General features: G+C 43.2%; 2 protein-coding genes across 11 annotated transcripts in view; one reads left to right on the plus strand and one right to left on the minus strand.

Annotated features, from left to right (window-relative positions):
- Positions 1 to 4,197, minus strand: part of NFIB (nuclear factor I B) — a 235,712-nt gene extending 231,515 nt beyond the window's left edge. For 8 of the 10 annotated variants that reach the window (XM_027105874.1, XM_027105880.1, XM_027105876.1 and 5 more), the window contains exon 1: positions 3,091 to 4,197. In XM_027105874.1, coding sequence (XP_026961675.1) covers positions 3,091 to 3,120 — 30 coding nt within the window. In that variant the 5' untranslated portion in view covers positions 3,121 to 4,197. Of the gene's footprint in view, positions 1 to 2,062; positions 2,234 to 3,090 lie in introns of all 10 variants that reach the window. The other 2 variants (XM_027105870.1, XM_027105877.1) reach the window with 2 other exon arrangements.
- Positions 4,198 to 4,209: 12 nt separating this feature from the next.
- LOC113620134 (spidroin-2-like) overlaps positions 4,210 to 24,043 on the plus strand; it is a 43,932-nt gene continuing 24,098 nt past the window's right edge. Inside the window, exon 1 of the mRNA XM_027105881.1 lies at positions 4,210 to 6,881. Within this exon, the coding sequence (XP_026961682.1) occupies positions 4,568 to 5,215 (648 nt within the window). The 5' untranslated portion in view covers positions 4,210 to 4,567 and the 3' untranslated portion in view covers positions 5,216 to 6,881. The remainder of the gene's footprint in view (positions 6,882 to 24,043) is intronic.

The following is a 24,043-nucleotide window of genomic DNA, read 5'->3' on the forward strand; positions in this document are numbered from 1 at the left end:
ATATTTCTGTGTTACCATGACTAAAATATCATCTCTCAAGTATGACTGTTTTCTAATGCTGTTACAATATATTTTTAGTGATTTTGAATGATATGAATGTGGAGCATAGTAATTTGTCTTCATCAAAAAAAACGTGATTAAGGTATTCAGATGTCCTAATTAATAGATTATCACAATAATACTTTAAACAACTATGAAAATTATTTTTTAAGAAAGCAAAGCATGTAAATGATCTAAGATCTAATGGCTGTATGCTAAGGTAATATGCCACCTTGCTCTCTCAGAATTTTTATTAAAACACATTGGCATTCAGTAATGCCAATTTTTTCTCTTTTTAAACTTCCTTTAGTTGAACTAAATTGATAAAATAAATAGCCTAGTTACAAATTTCAAATATAAAAGTAAACAGTCCTAATTCTACTGGAAATATTTCTTTTTCTTCACAGAAACAGCGGTCTCCATGAAAGGGATGGAAAATTAGACCAATATAGAGGCAGAAGAATAAATACTAGATGTTCTTGGACCACTGCTATATAACAGTAAACCATTTTTTTAAATGTACCTTAAGAACTTGAGAAACAGCGAAAGAAGAAAAAAATTCAATGCAATCATTCCAAGTGAAAGTTATACTATTAAGGATTTACATTATTTTTAGAAAAAGCAAATACAAAATCATATCATGATGGTTCTTAATTTTCTTTAAACATCTGATTTATACTGATACATAAATACAGATTTATATCCAGGTACTGATACTTTTGAGTAACACTTTGATAAATATCAACTTTAACTGTAGCTCCTTCTGCAAATTCTTTCTAAAACCTAGATATCCTTTTGTGATAACTGAAACACTTAGTAAAGTTTCCAATCAATTAAGAATGTTTCTCTATCTTGTATTTACATACCCTAAAAAATGTTTTGCTGACAAAACTAAACTACTGGTCTGATATCAAAGTAACACCGTTAATGTTACTTTTGCAACACCTTACACTACCTATAAAGTCACACAGATATTAAAGTGAGAATTCTAAAGCTAAAATTTCTTCTCTAGTCTAGACCTTAAATCCCCAAAACAGTTTCAATATGTCAACTTAGATTTACATTATTAAAACAGTAGAGAATATCAGTCATCATGAATTAGTGTTGGTAAGCATGCACCCTTGAATACTAATGTGATAGCTGAATGACTATGCTGTACATGCTCGTAATATTCCATATGTCACGATGCTACAATATTATTTTTAACTTACACAAATTTAGATAAAGCTAGTGACTTTTCAATACATATTTAGAGGAAACCGAAAATGCAATGTAATCGCTAGCAATGTTTCTGAAAAGCCGATGCTGGAAATATGAACTAATATAGAAAAGCAATCCTTTACATGAGAGTAAGTGGTACAGCACTTTGCAAGTGAAAACCTTACCTTAATTTGTTTTATTTGAACTATGCTTCAATAACGTAAAAATAATGTCAAATGGATGTGGTTTACCAGAAAGAGGGAAAAAAATCCTGCTGATGGGTAATATGAAAGGTAACTTTTGCAGCTGAAGGCAATTCGTTATACCTGAAACAGTTTCATCATCATATTTATTGGCCATTATTCACAGCCTTAAAAATACAAATAGCTCAGCAATTCATTTTTCCAGTTTTGTTAAATTAAAGTGCACGTTTACTTGCTGAAAATAGCCATATCTAAGTTAATCATACTCCGATGCCAAACAAAATATAAACAATAAAAAATGTGTCAGCCAAAAAGCTACAGGACTGTATCCAATCACTGAATAAGCCTTATCATTGTTTTCATCTTCATTCACAATTTATGAATGCCTCAGTCCTTTTGAATCACAATGGCTTCTAATTGTCACACAATTGAAACCTTAATCATTTGTTCATCAGAAAAAATGCATCATCATGATACTGGATTTTTAAAAAATTGTAACACACCTTAGACTAGGCGACACTTCTTCAACTGTTTAGTTTTTAAGCCAACGTCAAAGAAAATGGTTCTCAATTACTAATCGTGACATATCCTCCTAAAAGCTGAAGTCAACTGCCCCATACCTTTAGAGGTTTAAAATACTGCTTCAAGTAACAACTCTGGGCTAAGATATTTAGTCAGCTCGTCAGTTGGTTAGTTAGCTGGGCAGCGATGAAAGATGCCCCCAGGTAAGTCTGTTTGGTCTCGTCACTTTTCCATTTGACCGACTGGTTTAAAATATATAAGTTGTGTTCCTGCAAAAGTATAAAGCCACTATTTTATTTCACAACACTGTTCCTAAAGTCTTAGGACAATTTTCAGAGTGAAAAAATTTTAAATGACCTTACTTTCCAGCATTTCTTTCTGTCCTACGCCCAAATATCGTCAAATGAACAGGTCTCCACAAAATGAACATGTTTTAAAAGTCCTTAACTTTCACCACGACCAACTAACTCGAGTCCACGTACAGACCGCCTTTGTGGCGTGGTCACTGGACGCCTCAAAGTGCGGATCGCGATGGACCTGAGTTTCAGATCCCCAAATTAAGCAAAGGAATGGGTCCCCGGACCACAACCTCCGAGTCGCTTCGTCTCCCGCCCACTGCCTGCAGCGGAGTCCAGAGGCGCCCACAAGGACTCCTACTGGAGTCCCCTCGCCTAAGTTCACCGGTTGTTTATAAGGGCTCTGTCCTCCCCTAAAGCTCCTCTAAAGCCGGAGTCCGCCTCGGCGCGCAAGCGAGGCGGCGGGCACCCTGGGCAGGGGTACAGCGGGCACTAGTGGGGCCGCGCGCGGGCTAGCGCTTGCGGGCCCGGGCCCTGCCCATCCCCTGCGGCCTCGCCCGGCCCAGCCGCCCTGGCAGGGCGCGGGCGCCCGCTCTCCGTGCCCAGGGCGCTGGGCTCGGCGCTCGCGGTGGCCGTGGGCTAGGGGCCGCGCGCCGGCTCCCGCGCCGCCCTGCAAACCCCGCCGCAACTCCGGGCCACTTCTTCTGAGGGGGACCGGGGTGTGCGGAGGTTAACTAAAGCCATTAATTGTCCGCAGACGAGAGCAGCAAAACAAAACAAAGGCATTTCGGGCTAGAGAGAAAGCTCGAGAAAGTGACCGAGGCATGTACCTGAGTGAGACAGATGGGAGAATACATCATGACTTCGCCTTAAAACGCACTTTCCCGGAGATGCCCAAGAAAATCTTCGAGAAGCAAGAATTTCATCTATTCATTTTACAGTCATCTGAGCCCCGCGATGCGATCAATCAGGACGGGGCTCTGCGCTGGATCACCGCAACTTCACAACAAACCCAGTCCTCCTTAAATAGCCAAAGATTCAAGTTCACTCGGCGTGCTAGATTTCCCGGGGTGAAATCCAATCTACACTTTTAACCCTCCTGCAGTCCGACCGCGCTGGCCGTGCTCGCCGAGGCCGCCGCCGCCGCCGGTGTTGGCTGCTTTTCGCCTGGGTTTGGGGATTTGTTTTCTGTTTTGCAGTTGTTGTTTTTGTTGGGGGCTAGGGGGTGCGCGAAGATTCGGTGTGGGTTGGATTGGGGTGGTGGTTGGTGGTGAAATGCTTTTTTAAAAAAGGCGGGGAGGGGGGCGCAGGAGAGAGGGCGGGAGGGAGAGCGAGGAGAATGTGTCACCGCGCTGGGAAAGTTCAAGGTTACAGCCCCGAGCACTGCGGCAGGATCCCGGAGTGGCGACCGCAGGCGAAACTTTGCCGCGAGCCGACCATGTGTGTGCGCGAGGGGGAGCGTGAGCGAGTGCGCGCGGGTGGAGGGGCGCGCGCGGGAGAGGGCCGGGGTGGGGGCGGGGTGGGGTGGGGGAGCCGGGAGAGGCCGGGGTGAGGGAGGGGGCGCGAGCGCAGGTCTCCCGGGCGGAAGAGGCTCGCGGTGCGCGGTCCCCGGCTGCAGCCGCCGCTGCCCGCGCAGACTCCTCCACGCCCGGCTGCCCTCCCGCGCGCCTCGCCCCGCGTCTGACCCGGCCGAGCGAGGAGGCTGCTGCTGCTGCCGCCGCCGCCCAGAGGGATCGGAACGCGCTCCTGAAAAATCCCAAACGATAAATCCCGCTCTCCCGCTCGGCTCCAAACTCCTCTCTTTTCTGCTCTGGGCTCTTTTTTTCCCCTCCCTCTCTCGCTTTCTTTCGTTGCAAAACTTGGAAGTTGAAAAATTCACCGGTTCCACCCTCTGGACCCCGGTCGAGCTCTCTCCAAATCAGACTTAAGGATTGTTTTATTATTTAATTACACAATCATCGCTTTACTCCTCCTCCTGCAAACGCGCATTCCTTTTGCACCAGCCTCTCCACACCCCCCGCCCCCCACCTTTCTCCTCCTCCTCCTCTTGCTTCTCTCTCTCTCTCTCTCTCTCTCATTTGTTAAAGCTCTCATACCACTGCAACAGCACCACGACTTTTTTTTATTATTTTAAATAGATCTTCTTTCCGCCCTTTGGGCAAATCCCGCATCCCCCCCCCCCACGTACACACCCCTCGAAAACCCGCCCTGGAAGAGGTATTTCGGTGCTCGCTGCGGACTCTTTAAACCGCGGGAACCTCCGAGTGGGAGAAGCACTGAGCCGGACTGGGCCGGAGAAAGGAACGAATGGAAAATTCCCTCACACCCAGGCCGCCCCGGGGCCCAGGCTGGGGCGCCGACTCTCGCACCCCGGGCGGGCGCGGTCCGCAATGCCCGCCGGCTGAAGGGAGGAGGGGGAGGCGGGGGCCTGAGCGAACTTGGTCTCAAGTAGTTGGGGCGCGCCGGCGCGGATGGGGGCGGGGCCCTCCGGGGTCTCCCTTGCGCAGGCCCGCGTCCCGGGGCAGCTCCGCAGAAGCGGCGCGCCTCGCCGCGGTTTGCCGCCCTCCGTGGCGGTGCCCGGTGCACGTGGCCTCGCTCGGAGCGGGAGGACCGGGCCGAGCTGCCGCCGCCGCCACCGCCTCCGGCGCCTCCTCCTCCTATTCCTCCTCCTACCGCGGCTTGCTCCGCTCTTTTCCTCCTGCAGCCCCTCTGGCTCTCCCCCAATCCCTACCCCCCCCCGGGGCCCGGGGCGCCGGCGGAAAACGGCTCCCGCCCCGCCTGGGTGCAAGCAGGGTGGGGCCGCGGCGCGCCCGGGGCTGCGGGGCGGGCGGGCGGGTGGGCGCGCACGCGAGCGGGGTGCGTGTGCCGCTCCAGCCCTGCAAAGGCGGCCGCGCCCGCCAAGCTCCCGCGCGAAGCCCCGCCCCCACCCCGCCGCCAGCCGCGGGCCCCGAGTGAATGAACTTGATTTCGGATATTTGGAGGCCGGCGGTTTGCCTTGCACCCTTTCTGCGCGCGCGCGCGCGCACGGGCACTGGCACACACAGACACACACTCTCACATACACACCCCGCCCCCCAAATTCCGGTTTTCGGCCAGGGGTGGGTGGGGAAGAGGTGGAAGCAAAGGCTGTGCAGACAATGGAGAGAGGAAAAGTGAGTGCCAGGGGCTCCGCGTCTACCTAGCCGGGGGCCGCGGAGAGGACTTGACGGCCCCAGCCCCGGGGCGGGGCCGCCCCCACCTCCAGCTGTGCTCTGATTTCCCTTTCCTCTTTTCCTCGCTTCCCCCCTCTCGATTTTTCCCCTCAACTTTCTCCTCTCTCTGTCTCTCCGGCTCCTGCCCACCTCCCCCCACCCCTTTATCACCCCACCCCGAGGACCCGAAGGAACCAGTGACTTTTTCCTTCAGCAAGTGGGAGTTATCCACATCAAGCATTTCACAACGACACATCAAGAAAAGTAGGCAGGTTCAAGTCAACCATGAAATGGTCACTTTTTAACCCCGTCCTGTCCTCATTAGGGAAATGCTCAAACACAGTCCGTTTTCAAAGAGCACTCTTAATGAGGCGAGCCTGCCAAGTCCACCAGCTGCAGGCCCCGTAAACCAAGAGCCCAAAGAAAAAAAGCACTGGCGAAAGAGGGGGAGTTGAGAAGGCCAGGGGTGGAGGTGGGGGGAGCGTTGGTTCTGGGAAGACAGGTAAAGTCGGGAAAATTTAGAGAACTCTCCCGAGTTAACCCTTTAGGGCACACACCACCGGGAGCGGCCTCCCTGCTCCCCCCGGAGGCAAATCCTCCAGTCAGGTCTCTGACAACCTTAATTTCCTTTGTGTGGGTCATTTCTTCTTTTTTGAAAAGCCAGGATAAACTTGATCGTCTTTATAGATGAAAGAAATGAGGTGACAGTCCACGTTATAAATACTCATTTCTCTCTCAGAAAATTTTAGGCGATCTCATGCTAGATTTAAAAAAAAAAAAAAAACACAACAAACCCAAAGCATCACTTTGTATTGCACATTATGCTGCATCCCTTTTCTCACCCTCATACCAGAGTCTGAGGGGAGGGGGGCGGGGAAGCGCTACTGATAATACCAGCTTTAACTACTGGAGTTTCCCTTTGAACAAATATTCAATTTAACCGGAGTTAATTTACCATAAAAGACATTCCCCTTGGCACGAATGCACTCCTGTCCTTGAACACACCTCTTTGAATGCCTGAACTCGTACAGAAGCCATTATTTCGAGGTCTCTTTAAAAATCAAGCGCCCATCTCTCTCTTTCTCTCCCTCCCTCTCTACTTCCCTCCCTCCTCACCACACCACCCCCAGTGAAATCCTGGCACCCAGAGAGCGCTTCGTTCAGCCAGAGATCTAGAACGAGCCGCTGTCCCCTAGCAAAAGAGGCCCAGTGCTGAGCCCTGGGCAAGTGTCTGCAGACAACGCTACCCCTCCTCCCTTATTAGTTTCCCTTACCAACAGAAACGGTTTCCTTTTGCCACCCAAACTAGGTCGCATCCTAAAGTTTCTCACAAGCTTAAAAAAGAAAAATGAAAAATTGACAACTCTTACACAGAAGAGGCCACAAAAGCTGCAGCAGCGCCAGGGGTGAAGAAGCAGCGACAGACCCAGGTAAGACCCCAGAGAAGTGAAGACGTCTGGGGCCTCCCAGGCCTATCACTGAGGGGTTCAAATCGCTCCCTGTTTGTAGGGCACTTATGGTTGGGCACAGTTGGATGAGCATGGAGGATGCTTGGTAGTTGGCGGTTTGGATCTGTTTCTGAGGAAAAGGAAAATAAGAAAGGAGTAATGGTGAGGAGGGGGAAACTAAAAGGGAGGAAAGAATGGGCAACAGAGACATCCGGAGTAGCTTATGGGGTGCTCATTTGATATGGCTTTGACTGTCCTCTCAGGCCTTGGAGCCATGGGCGGGATGGCTGACCCCCCCACCCCCGCCACCCCCAGAATACTACTTCTTGTACAGCTAATGCCCAGGCCACTGCAGGTCTTCCCAGGATGAACTCTAAGAGAGGCTTCTGGAAAGAGGAGCTGATGGATTGGGGTGTGTGGAAGGAACATCTGTCTTCTCTCAGCAGGACCCTTCACTATCTGTGGTTTGAGAAATGCCAGTCTTTTAAATTCCAGGTAGAAGAGCAGAGAGAAGGAAGTGAGAAAGTACATAGGGTATTTTAGCCACTTTCCCTTTTACCCAGCATTTCTGTGCCATGGTAATTAAGAGTGGTTTTAAAGTGTCTCTGAAAAGCTTCTGATACTATCAAAGTGGGCCAAACACTTTTTAGACTGGTACTTACCTCTCCTAAACTGCCTTTTTTCTTCTCTCTCTCACTCACTGAAAGAGTTAAAGCAAGTCAATTTCATTCACCCCAAAATCTGGCTGGAAGAAAGAAGTGAAAGGCTTCTGCAGCAACAGGAAAATCTGATATTTCAGAATCCCTAAAGACCTCCTCCCTAGACCACCTATTCCCTGCCACCTTATAGAGAGAAAAGTTTCTTTTCTGACAGATAGTTTATTAATTTCAAGAAGTGCTGGAGTGTCTGTGCTTCAGGTGACTGGATTTTTCAAAACTCAATTGTATATTTGAAAAAGTAAGCAGTATTACCCAATTGGAGCCTTTCATTGACCTCCAGAGAGGAGCTTAACATCTCAAGGGTCTTCTAATATTTATTTTCTTTTAACCTTCTCCCTTCTAAAGAAATTCAGTGACAGGTTGTGAATCCTGAGCAGTTTAAGGAAAGGTTCTTGGAGCTTAACAAAGCTGTCATTTTCAATACACGCGGATGACTTTTTTTTTTTTTTTAGCGCTTGCATGTGATTAGAGGGGAGGCTCAACAATTCCACACACCCTGGCTGCATGGCCAGTATCAATATTTTAAAACTAAATACAAAAGAGACAGATGACCTCCTGACCCCCAGGAAACAGGCCTGCAAGACTGCAAGTATCCACTACACCATGCCCAGGGACCTTTTCTTCTTCCAAATGAACCATAAAAATCATACACGTGTAGCCTGTAAAACACAATTTTATATCCACAAGCAAGAACATCAAAAATCCACTCAACAATGCATATATAAACAACCAACAAGTACTGAAATTGTCTGCACTTGATGGGAATTGCAAAATCATGCCCAGCTCTCTCAGCCCTTAAACTACTACTGTCAAATTAGGGTAGTGATTTTTCCGTACTAGAAAATTCACAACCGGTTAGCTTCCCCAAGCCCCACTGCCAGCACTTTGCCTTTCACTGAAATGAATAAATAACCGTGGACTTTCTTCCCATCCTCTGGGAGCTGTTTGGTGTCCCCTGAGGACAAAACTAAATGAGAAAAATGACGCTGTTAATAATGTCGCTGCTGAAATGCCTGTACTCGACTGTTTAAAAAAAATACCATCCCACTAAGTGTGCCTACATTTCGGGCACATTAACAAGCCACCACTGAATCTGAACACAGACTGGCCAGCATTAAGATTAGCTGGTTTCCACTTCTGTACAGAAATGAGGCTAGTTCATCAACAGAGATTCCCAACTTCTGAAGACATTTGCTTTCCGGGATTACAATGTCAGCAGTTGCCCTGTAATTTTTGCATGATTTATTTTAAACTTTGAAAATCATGGTAATAATTGCCTTGCTTCACTCACAATACTTGAAAAGTTATAGGCACTTTCACGTACAGTCTTCTTTTGAGTTCTTTTGAGTCACATACAGTCTTGAGAGTTGTAGCTATTGTCCTTTTTCAAGATAGCTGACCTTTAAAGTAAAACTATACTATCATTTTATTTCTACATGTAAATTGGCTTCTGTTACCCATCTACATGTGCCTCTGTGACATGAAAACAGATGAGTTTTAAAGATCTGTTTAGAAAGCTTCATCCAGAATGGCTAAGTCGTCTTTACATTCTGCATTAAGTGTAGAAAGTGCGTTGCAAACCAACTCAAACTTTCTGCACCCCTTTCTCTAATTCTTTCCTTGAAAACTGCCTTTCTGTTTCAAAACCAAAACAATGCATAACAACAGGACTGTGCATTTTAACTTTCAAAATAAAATTTAGCCAACAATTGCATAATTACAAAGATAGAAGACAGTTGGGCCTATACAAAATATATATTGATATTTAAGTAAACTTTATCTCTGAAATATATCTGAAAAAATTTCACAATACACAGTAAGTTAATAAATTCCAAAGCAATAATATTGTCAAATTGTGTGACGTCACAAACTCTGAAAGCAAAGTTACAGATGTTCGTGACATTACATTCACCAATAATTATACTGCTGCTCAGTCTGACCATCTTAAAATTAAATGGATGCCTCTGTCTACTAAAGAATAAAAGGAATTTATTTTGGACATCAAACAATGAAACTGTCACCATTTATTGTATGAAACACTCAGCTAATCAATTTCCTATTAAAACAGCTTTCAACAATACTCAGCTTTAAAATTCATCAGGGCTAGTAAAAACCTTTTGCCAGTGCACAAGAATGCAGTCCCAACCACGGACGATAATTACCCTTCTAATACTTTTATTGCCCAAGCACTTTTTCCTGTGCTCCCCATCAGTTAGGCAGGAATCTGCAGTATAGTGTATCAGTGAGTTGGAGTGATTGACCTTTGCCCACATATGATTTAATAGGGACTTTTCAGCACTGGAGCTTTCTGCATCTCTCATACCATTAAGTGAAAACATCAAACCTCAGATGTAAAACTGGAAACCACAACGTTTTGTGTTTCACAACTCTTTGCAGTTTTTACTTAGGCTGCCTAAAGGTCAACTTCTTCGCCTCACAATGCTCTCCCCCATACAGTAAATATACTCAAAAGTCACACTAATTCTCATTTTGATTAAATCTTGAACTCCCCAGTCAGATACACACATTCATCCTGCTTATTTACATTTGCATTCTTTTCTAACCACATAAGCATGTGTGTATGACTTTCTGGATTTATTCCATTTTAGGGCTGATTTAAATATCTGTTTAAGTATGGGTTCCCAAGTTAACTTTTTCCCGCCCGTTGGAAAGTTAAAATTACAAAGGATGGTGTTATAGGATCCTGTCAAAGAAAGTTAGAGTTAATCTTGTGTATTTTGGCGCCTTTTCCCTGCCAGCTACTGTACTTGGTTGGGGGGAGCGGGTTGGAGATCTTGTCTGTCCCATCTCAAGTTCAATGGCAGTTCTACTAACTCCAGGAGAAGAAGGCCATGTTCACAGCACTAATAATAATTCCAATCACGCCACTTCGGCATTTTGTGTCAAAGTCGAAACTGGCTTCCCCGCCCCCTTCAACCTGAAAGCTGCCAAGTCCTCACACACTCCGCATTCAACCACAACTTAATGGATGGGATATTGTGCATTAAAATGTGTTCCAGACATACTGGCGAAGAGAGGACAAGGAAAAAGGGAGACAGACACACACACACAGTTAGGCAGAAGGGAAAAAATCCTAGAGCAAAAACAGCAGGGCAGGAAAAAAAATTATTAACAGGAGCAGGAAGAAATCCATCATAATCTTTTTTTTTTTTTTTTTAAGGGAGGGGGAGAGTGGGAGGAGGGCTAACAATTCTATCCTGCCACTTCAGGAACAAGGGGCTAGGGGTAACTAAACTTTAAAATGAAGATTGACTTTAAAAACTCCAGTACACCAGAGCTAAATAAAGACACTTTTAAGTGAGCATATGTAACAAATCTGTGCATATTCACCTTAAAGAGAAGAAAAATGCTCCAAAAAGAGAGAATGGGCTACAAGGTACAACTAAAGTATCATTTGTACAGTAATTTTTTCCATCATGGGGGAGAAGGGGGGGGAGTAGGGAGTTGAAGCAGGAAAAATGCTACATTTCACACTGTTTTGGACTCACAATGTCTCTATAAAAGTGTGACATATACACTAAAGTTGCCAAAGCTTAAAAAAAAAAAAAAAGCATTAAGGCTGAAAATCCAACACTATGGCCCAACTTGTAAAGAAGAAATGACATTTAGGTAAAGTCTCTTTACAATGTACAAACAGTAAAAAATCTGTGTCTGGGGATAGAAGGGGATGCAAGGGACAAACAAGACAAGCAAATAAAGCCAGTCATTTCAAAGCCACATACCACCGCATTCTATTACGTTAAATAAAAGAGATGTTGAGTCTGTAAACAGAACCCTGGGCCGCTGACTTCACGTATCTGAGGTACAGATTTGTGGACTTTCTCAAGGGTTGTTTTGGTGTCACTTATTGTATTTATTAATAGTTTTTATTTTAAAGCGCAATCCAGGAGTTAGTCTCTTACTTTTGTTTTATTTCTGCAATGCCACAGTTCTTGGCCCAAAGAAGAAAAGGCGGCAAAAGTCAAGTCTAAAAGCAGGCAGCCCCTCAGCCTGTCTGGGTATCCAGTTTTGCTTCCTCTCACTTGCAGAAGACTGTTTCTCGAGGTAGACTTGAAAGCCGTCCAGAGTGCTGTGTGTGTGTGTTTGTGTGTGTGTGTGTGTGTGTGTGTGTACGCGCGCGAGCGCGCGCGTGTGTTTGCTGGGTTTTATTGTTTTAGCAGGGCTGCTCTGGGGCTGCGGGCTGCCTCCCCGCCCGCGTCCGGGCTCCGAGCGGGCTAGGCAGATGCAGCCGGTGCGGCGGCAGGGTCGCGCGTTCGCCCCTTCCCCGCTCTGGGATCGGCCGGGCCGGTGGCGAGGCTACCCCGGACCGCGGCCACCCGCGCACCCTTTCCGCGCCCCGCCCGCGCTCCGCCGCCGGCACCGCCGCCTCCCCGGCTTTCTCTTTCTCCGGCCCACCGCCTGCCCGGCCCCGCCCCGCCCCGCCCCGCCCCGACCGGCCAGGCGCGCGGGAAGCGCGGCTCTTCGCTTCCGCCTGGCGGCGGGAAGGAAACCGAAAGGAGGAGCCGGGGGCGGGAGCGCGGCGATGCATATTCATCAGGGCGCCCGAGGCGGTGGAGGCGGGAGCGGGCCCGAGTGGGTGTGGCGGGCTGCCCGGCGCGGGGGCCCCTCGCGAGTGGCGGCTCAGCTCTTTGTGCCGCCCGGGCGGGGCCGGAGCGCGGCGAGGGAGTGCGGCGCCGCCTGCCTGCGGGGCTGCCGGGCTCCGCGCGCCTTTGTGCTACCGCGCTCGGGGGCCTCCCCGCGGGCGTGCGCGAGAGCTGAGCCGGGCGGAGCAGCCGCGGGAGACTCATTACCAAATGATGATAACGAGCACGGGATTGGTGCTCTTCCCTACTAGCCGCCACGTTTTCGGTCCCCTTCGCCAGGCCACGTTTGTTTGGGTGTAAAAGGAGTTCTGAAATGTACCTCACTGCGTAGCGTTATCATTTATAGGCATGCATGTGAATGTCAATAATTCAGGGGTAGGTGGAAGAAATAATCAGCCCCAAAGAAATATGCAACCCCTGGGTCCCCAAGAAGTAAACACTCTAGATGAGATGTGGTAGCGGGCTCATGTTCATAAAGCGGTTTTGATTAATATTTTTTAAGCTTAAATATATGTAGGTTTTTTGCTTAGTTTGCAAGTAATCCAGTCATTTGCATTTTAAGCATCTGTAGTGTGGTAACATAATGTTTAACGTTTAAACCAAGTTGTTATATAGCTCTGATTTAAAACTGAAGTATTAAATGTAAAAATATAGCATTCGCCCTAAATTTACTTAGTACTAACCCACATGTGTTTAGAAAAGATTTTATTACAGAGATCCTGACTAATTATGTAATTGCACAACAGGCAACAATAGCTTCAAATATCCTCTAAAAACCCTGTTCAATTATGTGATTACCAGTGGGACCGGAATAGCTCCCAATGAATTGTTCTTATCTTTCTACTAAATGTGAGCATGTCAGTATTTTAATCCCAATTATATTTACCCTCAAAGTCCAAGAGAACTTAAACAACATTGTTCAGGTTCTTTGTTCCTACAACACGCATTATAAAACAAAGAAGACATTTTGGCCTCATTATCCAAAAATAAAGTTTTTTTTCTCCTGTACCGGCGTGGGCACACACACATGTATACATGCATATATTACATACATATAATATGTACATATTATGTAGATGTTTGTGAATAGTATACATATCTCATTTCAACGATAAGTGCAAAACTGAGAATTGGATTGACCCAAGTGAGCTTTAGAAAATGCCGAACTTTAAAATGGGTTATTACCAGTTCCCAATTTCCCTTCAGAAAAAAAGTAACAAGTGTATATCTATATAGCTTTGGGAGGGAGATGAAGGATGGGGACACACACACACACACACACGTATGTATGTATCTCCACATTTAGCTATAACTTCCCAAGGAAAATTAATTTTTAACATCTATCTTGTTCCAAGTTAGGTAATTTTAACCACTCAGCTAGTATAGCTCTAATTCAGTATACCCAGGCAGTCAATTCAAGTGGGTAACAAACAGATCTGTTTCCATTCTAGGATTTCCTAATAGTAGTTTCATGGTTCAGTAAATCACATTTAGCACTAACGAATCAAATATAAAATATGAAAATTCAATGTGGCTAAACTAAAATATATTATTTAGGGTGGTGGAGGGAGTGTTTAAGTGAGCAATGTTATCAAATTCTAAGACTTTTACAAGTGTGCCTCAGAAAGCTTCTTCTCGTAATTATTTGAAGTCCATTGCAGAGTTACCAATCCTTCCCAACATCTATTTCATGCAAAGGAGAAATGACATTACAGAGAGAATCCAGTTTTCTTTAGGAAATATCCTAAGACACGAAATGGGAAAAGGAACAGGAAAGGGGAAAGGGAAGGATTTCCTGTGCTTCTGGTGATGACTTGAATGAATCTAGATTTAGTGTCACCTGTCAAAGAATTTCTTCCTAAGTATATTATTTAGTAATAGAATGTACCATTGTATGTTATGTTCAGCGTTTCATAGATTATCTTTTTTTATTTGAGTGTCATTTGTTTCTTTTGACATGTGAAGCTTACAAGAGTACTTACTCGTATGTATACCGATCACTCTTCCGTCAAATACGTACACAGATTATAATTAAATGATATCCAAATTTTATAAAATAAGGAGATTAATTTTCAACACGTCCTATAGAAATCGGTCTCACTAATCTGTAGTCACCTCAGTGGGTTGTTGCTCCTAAATCTTTTAATTGGCTAATGATCATGGTCTTCTAGTCTACAACACTGGTTGATTTTCCAGTTTTCACATTTTTTGACATAAATAAATATGTAGAAATTCAATTCAGGAGTGTTTTAAAATAGATGCTTCTTTTAAAATTAAAGTTATCTTGGTTAGAAGCCTTTCTTAATGTACTTAAATTTCAGTATCTTTTTATATTCAACGTTTTATAAATTATAAATAATTATTCGTTTTAAAAAATAAGGAGTATCTAACGTTACTTAGGCATTTTGGCCTTCTGAGACATCTAACTGAAGTGATTCCAGTAGAAAAGCTAATTTTTTTCTGCCTTTAGTTACAGGCACAATTCATTCCTTAGAACTAGAAGATTCTCCACTACACTGCAACTTTAGATTTTTTGGTTTTTTCCTAAAGCCAATTAACTGGTAAAGCAGTTTCTCTGTTTTTTTTTCAAATTAAGAATTTTTTAGTGTACAAGCAACATCTGCGTGTGTTTATCTTTGAGAATAATCACAATATATTTCTAAAAGGCATGCAGTATTACAATGCTTTATGTAATAATTAAGTAATTCCTCTACCCCATCTCAACCAGTAATTTTCAGTCATTACCCCAAAGGTTTTTATTTTGTCTTATTTCTCTATTTCTCAAAAATATAGGAGGTGTGTTTTTATTTCTATTATTTTTATGATTAAAGGGTACACACTAATTTATTAGATTATTTTATTTAGTCCATTATTGTACTAGCATTTGTGCAAACTTAGTGTATGTAATAAACATGGAATATTTAGAACTCAATACTAAATAAAACACAATACCATCTTTTAAAACAATTGAATGATTACGTTTTAGAATTAAAACTATGTAAGATATAAACCTGTGTAAACATTCGTATTAAATATTACCCCTGGGAAATAGTTTCAATTATTTCTTAATTATTTTAAAAATATTTAGAGAGGCTTAAATTAGGACATTTATTGTATAAAGTGCCAACTTCTGGCATTTTGTTGGCATTCCATAGCTGAGAGCTGTCTCCATACAAGTTTTATTGAGGAGAGGAGAATGGATATCTAGAATATTGTTGTGTAAGAGGGATACCCAAGTATAAATAACAACCTCTGGTGACTATTTTTATTGGTTACAGCCGTCTTTAGCTATAATCCGTTATGCCTCTTCTTTAGACATTGACTGGGGAAATAAACAGTGTCTTTGCCACGAGACGTAGTTGCTCATCACACAGAATTACATTTGTGGAAAAGACTTCAAGAGATTACCAGATAAGCCCTTGCAATGGGGTCAAAACTCCACACTGCCCAGGACAGGCACACCAGGTCACTTTCTAACCATTGAGAGTATGGGTACAAAAATAAATATACACATGCAGTGTTCCTTCTTTCACTAACTGCACGCTGCACCTGTGCACACATATATCTGATGACATCTGCTAACATAATAAATATCAAGTGGCCTGTAGTGTCATCAAAAATCTGAGGTGGTGGTATGGCTCACAGCCTCCTCAGCCCCAGGCTATGGTCTTGGTAAATTTCACAGGCTAAATAGAGACAGACTCAGACTCATTCTGTACATGAACCAGAGGTTTTCAAGGGCAGGTTAAGGTGGTTTATCCAAGGGAAAAAAAAAAAAAAGCCTCTAGTTATGACTCAGTGTGTGAAAAATCTGCTCTCTGATTCAATGGTGATAAATCAAGGATATCTCCCAGCTTCAAAAAAAGATCATTTTTATCTCAATTGTTATGAATTCTCAATTTCAAGGTTAAATTCTCAACCTTTCTTAGCCGGCATATGTTTTTAAGACTTAGTTTTTAAAAAAAGACACAAAAAACTATGAGCAATTAAATCTTCATAACTTGCTTACTCACTTTTATATAACCTTAGAATTTTAACCATCAAAATATCCATGAAAAGAAAACAATAAGTTTGAATGAAGTTAAGCAGCAATGATGATTAAATTGAGCAAAGAAAAAGCAAGTGTTTTCTCAAAAACTTTTCAGGATATTTTGTGCCATATGTAAGGTTTCTGAAACAACAGAATCACTAAGGTATTTTTTTAACCATTTTCAAAAAACAGAAGCATCTGGCAATCCAGAAATCAGTGAGGCAACAGGATGCAAGAAAGCGCTAGACAGTCTACTGATCCTTCACTACAGTGCTGGCAAAGGACCATCCTGCTTTTTGCTCAGTGGGCCATTTTCAATGAGAAAGTGAAACTCAAGTCCCCTACATCCGCATCCTGGGGCTGACTGTCCTCAGTGTCAAAGATTCTTCTTGACATATCTAGATCATGGTGGTATTATTTTAATTTGCCCACTACTAAGGAAGATCAATAACCACATTTTTGTGGATATATTCCCCAACTAAGAAGACCTAGATGCAGTCCAAGGAGTAGAGGAAAAATGCAATCTTTCTACAAACATGCATCACATGTTTAGTAACGGGGCTGGGCACTATGCTGCAAAGATGGGTAGATTTTTAAGAATTTCTGCATTTATGATAAAAAGGCCTTCCATTCCTTTGTGCTAATATTCTCCTCTAAATTTGTTTATAAGAAAGTAACCTTCCCAAGTTATCTTGGAAGCCTTCAGATAAACACATTAAATAACAACGTTCGGTTTTCTGCTCACTTTACGGGTAGTTGATGTGGATTTATAGAATGAAAACAGTGTTGATAGAAAGCAAAGGAAAACGTAATTACGGACAATAAGTTACCCTTCCTACCCCACCACCCAGAAAAAGCAAAAAAAAAAAAAAAAAAAGCCTTCTATAATATATTCAGAAGCCAAACTAACAAAGTTGGGAAACTTTTGATACCACTATACTTCATGAGGTGGGACGTATTTTTATAAATGACGGGGCGACGGGGAGAAAGCACAGTGTGAAGTGGGAAATTTCAGGCACAAAGAGTTTACCTATGTGCAACTAATACTGCCTGCTTTTTAACAAATTATTGTTTAAGCATGGTTGACAAGCAAATACAGAGGTCAGGACAGAAATAGAAGTTTCCAGAACATACCTAATATCCCTCTTCCTTTTTCTCCTCATGTCTGCTACCATTCTGAGCTGCCCTTAATATTTCTTTTATCTTTTTCTTTTCTGTTACACAAACAACAAAAAAAGAGCAGAGATATTTTAAGTGAAAATTAACAAATATAAAGGACATCCACCTACAGTCCCATCACCTATACATTTGTTTTGTTTGCACATATTCCAATCCAGTATTTACTTACACACACATAAACTATTTGCATGGTTAAAATCTTAAGGTGGATAGAATTTTGTTTTGTACATTTCCACTTATTTACATTATTGACATTAGTGAAAGGACACAAAATTTAAAATGTTAGAACTAGAAGAGACTTTGGGACTGCTAGACAAGAGATAAAGAAACAAAACTGGCAACATCCTGTGTATTGCCCTGTCATATTTTGAATGTTGGATTTCACTGTCAACATGTTAAAATTGGGATATTTTACTTGAAAATCCAGATATCCTGCTGCTTTTGAAAAAGTGGGAGGGGAGACACTTTGGGGACGAGTGTTGCACACAGGCTGGAGGAGAGCAGCTGCTGCCCCTGTTAGATGGGGCTTGGTCTCCACAGTCCCGATTACTCCCTGTCCCGTTACACCGGTTACCAACTCGCCTCTTCCTTCCCCGAGTTTACAACCCTGATCTACGCCAAATGCTCTTCTTGTAGATGAAAACGGGAAAACAAGTTTCAGAGGGGTAAAGTGACTTACTTAGGGCTACTAAGCTAAATGTTAGCATTGCCCACATTGTAAAAGAGGCTGACTCTTTTACAAGACTCTAAACAAGCACCACGTGTATTCACGTTTATTTCCGAGCGTGTGGGGAAGTGAGGTTCTGGGCGCCAGTCTGATAACCTCACTAGAACTGCCTTGACCACAACCTCCTTCACAGACTGAAATGTCCCAGGTTAGCCACCCACCACCTTTTTGCTCCAGGTCATAATTAACATTTGATGTCCATAAGCCAGACACCTATACCCCCATAAATCCTGGCCGTGCTCACAGTGACTCCTTACTCTCATTAAAAACAAACTATCAGAATGCAAGTGAAGGAAGCTCATCACTTTATGGAGATAACATCCAATCTGCTGCTGTTGATAAAGGAACTACCTAATTAAAATGTAAAATAAAAAACTTTATGATATTCTTATCAGACCTACCTCATAGAGGCGTGACGATCTACCAACACCCTAGCAGACAACCACTGTCCTAGAAAATATAAAACTCCCATATCTGTACAGAGACTGTATTTTCGGAATGTTAAACCAGGACACATGGTGCCAACAAGAATCTTTTTAAAATGAATTTAAGATTTTTGGAAAGTTTTACAAAAGTTTTAAAAAATGATTCATTGTTAGCTGTGGTTTAATAAATGGGCTTTATGACAAATGATAAAAATGTAGACCATCTAAGAATGCCTGGTCTCTATATCTATGTGGGCAATTCTTAAGAAATTTGCCTAGAAAGTGGGACTTGATGGCAGTAACCACTGTGTTGGATCGCCATTAAGTGTCCCATGCAGTTTGCACTTGCTTGTATAGTGCTTTGTTCTCCAGACGGAACACCTACTCTCTAGGTTCTGTTCCCAAATGGAGAAGGACCTGAGAACACACAGACCACGTCATGGAGTCAACACAGTAAATAATTGAGAAGCTCCTGCATTATGTACTCATTGAGTCTACAGTTACTCTCTTGGCAGGCACAGAAGTGGTCCATATTCAATCAGGCTCTAGGCTCATTCACAGAAGCGGTCTTTTTTGGTTTTAATTTCTATTTTTTATTGGAGTATAGTTGATTTACAATGGTGTGTTAGTTTCAGGCGTACGGCAAAGTGACTCAGTTATACATATACATATATCCATTCTTTTTCAGATTCTTATCCCATACAGGTTATTACAGAGTATTGAGTAGAGTTCCCTGTGCTATACAGTAGGTCCTTGTTGATTATTTTCTATCTAGTAGTGTGTATATGTTAATTCCAACCCCCTAACTTATATCAAAGGGGAAAAGTGGAGGGGGCGGGGGATAAATCAGAAGCAGCCTTAATGGCTCTCATTCTGGCCAAAGCACCACCTTAGTTGAGCAGCACTAAGGAGCCCAGACCCTCTGTGCCCCGTTTCCCTTTCCCTGAGGACCAGATATGCACATTTCTTCTGGAGCATTTTAAATGAGTATCTACAAACTGGATCTTCTCCTCTACTATGACCAATGGCAGCACCTAAGTTAAGCAAGGTCTCCCCTAGGGTGATGGTTTTCCCTGTTAGGTTGAAATGAGTGTCATGACAAGTGCTAATATTTACCACATACTGAGAGGTCTAACTATGGCTCTGCTCTCTGCTCCGAATGTCACATATATTATCAATTTTTTTTTTTTTTTTTTTTTTTTTTTTTTTTTTGCGGTACGCGGGCCTCTCACTGTTGTGGCCTCTCCCGTTGCGGAGCACAGGCTCCATACGCGCAGGCTCAGCGGCCATGGCTCACGGGCCCAGCCGCTCCGCGGCATGTGGGATCTTCCCGGACCAGGGCATGAACCCGCGTCCCCTGCATCGGCAGGCGGACTCTCAACCACTGCGCCACCAGGGAAGCCCTATCTCAGCTCTTTTAACGATGCAGAGCCTGAGGCAAGGGGAGGTTAAGTCACCAACAGAAGGTCACAGTGCTCCTAATCTCAGTCTTTCTAATTCCAAAGCCTGTGGCGATAGCAGACCAGTACATGCAGCAAGAGCACAGGGCAAGTGTGTAACCATCTAGGTGAGTGTGGCCCCGTCACAGGTGTTGCCTTGGGAGGCTTCACAAGTATTCCTTAAAGCATTTTTATCACTGGTCTTTTGAAATTGCCTTTAGAACCCCAGGTACATTCTTTTAATATTATTGATGGGATAGAGCTTCCTCCTTTAAATGTGGGATTTGAGTTTTGGATAGATCCTTGATTCACTGAATACACTGTGGTGATTAAAGAACTTATCAAGCTGGGTAAACCAGTTTGGGTTGAAAACAAGGCATGACACAATGTAACAAGATGATTTTCATTCTCCAGAGTGTTCTGAAGGTAACGGAATAGAGGATTTAGAGTTGGACTTAGAGGCACCTGGGTTTTGGGTTCAAATCCTGACTTAGCCACCTAAAAGCTACGTGTTTCTGGGCAAGGCACATAATAATTCTTAGCCAAGGTTTCCTCACCTTCAAAAACAGCATAAGAAAATAATACGCGCATCAGGGTGGTTGTTTGAGGATCAAAAAATATTCTTTGTCAGGATATGTAGAAAAGTGTCTGAAATTTAGTCCTTTCTCAATAAGTATTTCCTGAATCTGACTATCAGATTATTATTTGTCTCTGTCCTTGTGCTTCCAATGTGGTGAGAGGTGATAAACAGGGGTTAACAGAGTCTGTGACAATGACCGGACCCCAGCGCCCCTCTGAGTGCCACTGGGGCTCGTGTATAGCATTTATTTGCAATTATACTTGAAAAATCAAGAGTGATGTCCCTAGTTCCCTGATGCTAGGGGAGATGGATTGAAAAGACGGTGTGGTGTGGGTTGAAGTTTATGGGACGCAGTTTCTATCTCAAGTTTACTCCTCGGCACCCTCTAGAAATGTGCGAAAAATAATAGCATCTTAAGCAAGTGCCCCTTCCTACACATTTATGGACTGCCTACCCTACAGCGGGTCCTGGCTCAACGTGGGACAAAGGGCACTACTGTTGTCACAGTTTCCAAAGGGCTGGTTTAGTGACAGGCATAGAATGATGCTACCCATATTATAAGAACTGAGAACACCCCAGAACCCATCCACATACACAGTGTCATTCATCAACTGAATAAGACGATGTAACTCTATAGGCAACAAATGAGCACCTGCTACGTCCAGGAGACAGAGTGTGAACAAACCAAACAATTTTCTAGCATAGAGGAAAGAGACCTGGAATGGGGAGGGGGAGGGGAGTGAACAGAGATAGAGAGTTTGTGTGGTGGTGTTCCAAATTCATACACCTGCTAGGCTTCCCTGTAAGGTCAAAGAGGGGGTCTGAGAATTCTGGAAACCTTGAAGGAAACTGTTTATCAAAAGAAAGAAAGAGAAGTGTGCAAAGCTTTTTGCTACATACAGTCAATCAGGGGCATCTAGCGAAGATGGGGGATGGGAGCAGCCTCTGAGGGCTGTAGAGCTTTGGCAGCTGAGCTAGAACCACCCTGGGCTCTCCTTTGCAGCACCCTGCAAGTCTGAATACTTAGGGTCATGTTTTTCTTTTCAAGCTGACGTATGTTCATTTACGCACTGTAGCATTTATTAAGCCCCTTAACTCATTTAATCTTCTTAACCGTCCTATAAGAACGGCTACAATATTGTTTCCACTTTACAGATGAGAAAATTAGGGTAGAGAGAGAGTAAATAACTTACCCAAGGTCAATAGCTTCCAAGTTTCAGAGGTAGGATTTGAACTTACGTAGTCTGGCTCTTAACCACCAATTTTATGCAAACTTTTTCCTCTCCTCTGCATGCTCCTCCCCGCAATAGAGTGGCTTTTTGCCCAACTTTAAAATCTTTCCTCCTTTCCTGCAGGGCTCATTCTACGTCCCCCAGCTCCCAAACAGGAAGCCGTAAGTGTGGGCAACCTTAGCACAACTACAGAGTGACACTAAAGGCCATCAAGACTTAGTCACTAAAGAGAAAAGAGGCACTTCAGCAGCCTTGGCTTCATTCTTTGGATCTCTAAGGGAGGAGACCTAAGTGACTACCCCCTCTGTCTCTCTTCCTGGCTTTAAAAAAATAAACTGTCGTCCACTCATGTGAAGGAATGTTATACAGCAAGGAAAAGCACAAACTTCTCTACAATAGGCATGTAGAAAAGTGCACATCATAAGTTTATAGCTAGGTGAATAACCCATGTCACCAGGGTCCATATTAAGAAATGGAAAATTACTGGCAATCCAGAAACCACATCCCATTCTCCATACTCTGCCAATTACTACTCCCACCATCCTTCCCAAAGATAACCACTAACCTGATTTCTAACAATACAAAATTGTACTGTTTTTGAACTTTATATAAAGGGAAGCATATAATATTCACTCTTTTACTTTGAACGGTTTTGTTCAACATTTCATGTAAGAGTTCTTCCTCATGTTGGAAGAAACAAAGTTGTTTTGTTTTTCCACATTGCAGTATGGAATTCTATTGTATGCATACAACACGGTTTATCTATTGTATACTTGACAATCACTGGGTCGTTTCCAGTTTGGAGCCAGTACAAATAAAGGGAATAGAAGCATTCTTCTACATGTCTTCCAGTGTATGTATGTATGCATTCTCTTGGGCATAAACCTAGAAGAATTTCTGGGTTATGAAGTAGCCTATGAACAATTTTAGTAGATAATGCTAGATAAATTTCCAAAGTGATTGTACTAATTTACACTCCCACCAGCAGTGTAGGAGAGATTTAGTTGTTCTACATTTTCCCCAACACTTTGTATAATTGGTCTTTTTTATTTCTGGATTATAGTAATATCTCACTGTGGTTTTAATTTGTATTTTCTAGTTGACTAATGAGGTTAAGCTGCTTTTCACCTGTTTATTGGCCTTTTTTTTTTTTTTGGCCGCGCAGTATGCAGGATCTTAGTTCCCCGACCAGGGATCGAACCCATGCCCCCTGCAGTGAAAGCACATAGTCTTAACCACTGGACCGCTGGGAAAGTCCATTATTGGCCACTTGGATATTCTCTTTTGTGAAATGTCTGTTCGAATATTTTACCCATTTCTGTTGGGCTCTCCTGTTGGGTTTTTTTTTTTTTTTTTTTTCCCTTACTGATTCGTAGGAGTTCTTTACACATTCTGGATATTAGACTCTTGCCACTGCTATCTGTTGCAGATTCTCTTCCCATTTTGTGACTTGCAATTTCACTCATTTAACGTTGTAAAAATTTTGTGAGTTTTTTAAAACAACTGTATTAAGGAATAATTTCCATATAATAAACTGAACATATTTGAAGTGTACAATTTGTTGAGTTTTACTGTATGAGTAAACTCCTGAAACTATACCTCATTCAAGATAGAAACCGTTTCAATCACCTCCAAAAGATTTTCTGTGCCTCATGGTAACCCCTCTCTCCTGCTTCCCGTCCCCTGCAAGAACTGATCTGCTTCTGTCATTATAACTTGGTTTGTATGTTCTAGAATTTTATGTAAATGAAATTATTCAGCTTGTATTCTTTTTCATCTGACTTCTGTCATTCAGTATATTTTGACATTTATTCATGTTGTTATGTGTATCAATAGTTCATCTCTTTTTATTACTGAGTGGTGTTCTATTGTATGTTATATCACAATTTATCCATCACCTGTTGATGGGCAATTAGAATGCTTCCAGTTTGGGGCTATTACAAATAAAGCTGCTATGTACATTTGTGTACTAGACTTCGTATGGACATAGACTTCTATTTCTCTCAGTAAATACCTAGGAATGAAATTTCCGGGCATATGGTAGATATCTCTTTAAAGGGTCAACTTTTTTTTTTTTTTTTGCGTACGCGGGCCTCTCACTGTTGTGGCCTCTCCCATTGCGGATCACAGGCTCCGGACGCGCAGGCTCAGCGGCCATGGCTCACGAGCCTAGCCTCTCCGCAGCATGTGGGATCTTTCCAGACCGGGA

Source organism: Aethalodelphis obliquidens, unplaced genomic scaffold (assembly GCF_003676395.1).
Source record: "Aethalodelphis obliquidens isolate GAN/ISIS:26980383/991018 unplaced genomic scaffold, ASM367639v1 scaffold7, whole genome shotgun sequence".
In the NCBI taxonomy this organism is placed as follows: Eukaryota; Metazoa; Chordata; class Mammalia; order Artiodactyla; family Delphinidae; genus Aethalodelphis; species Aethalodelphis obliquidens.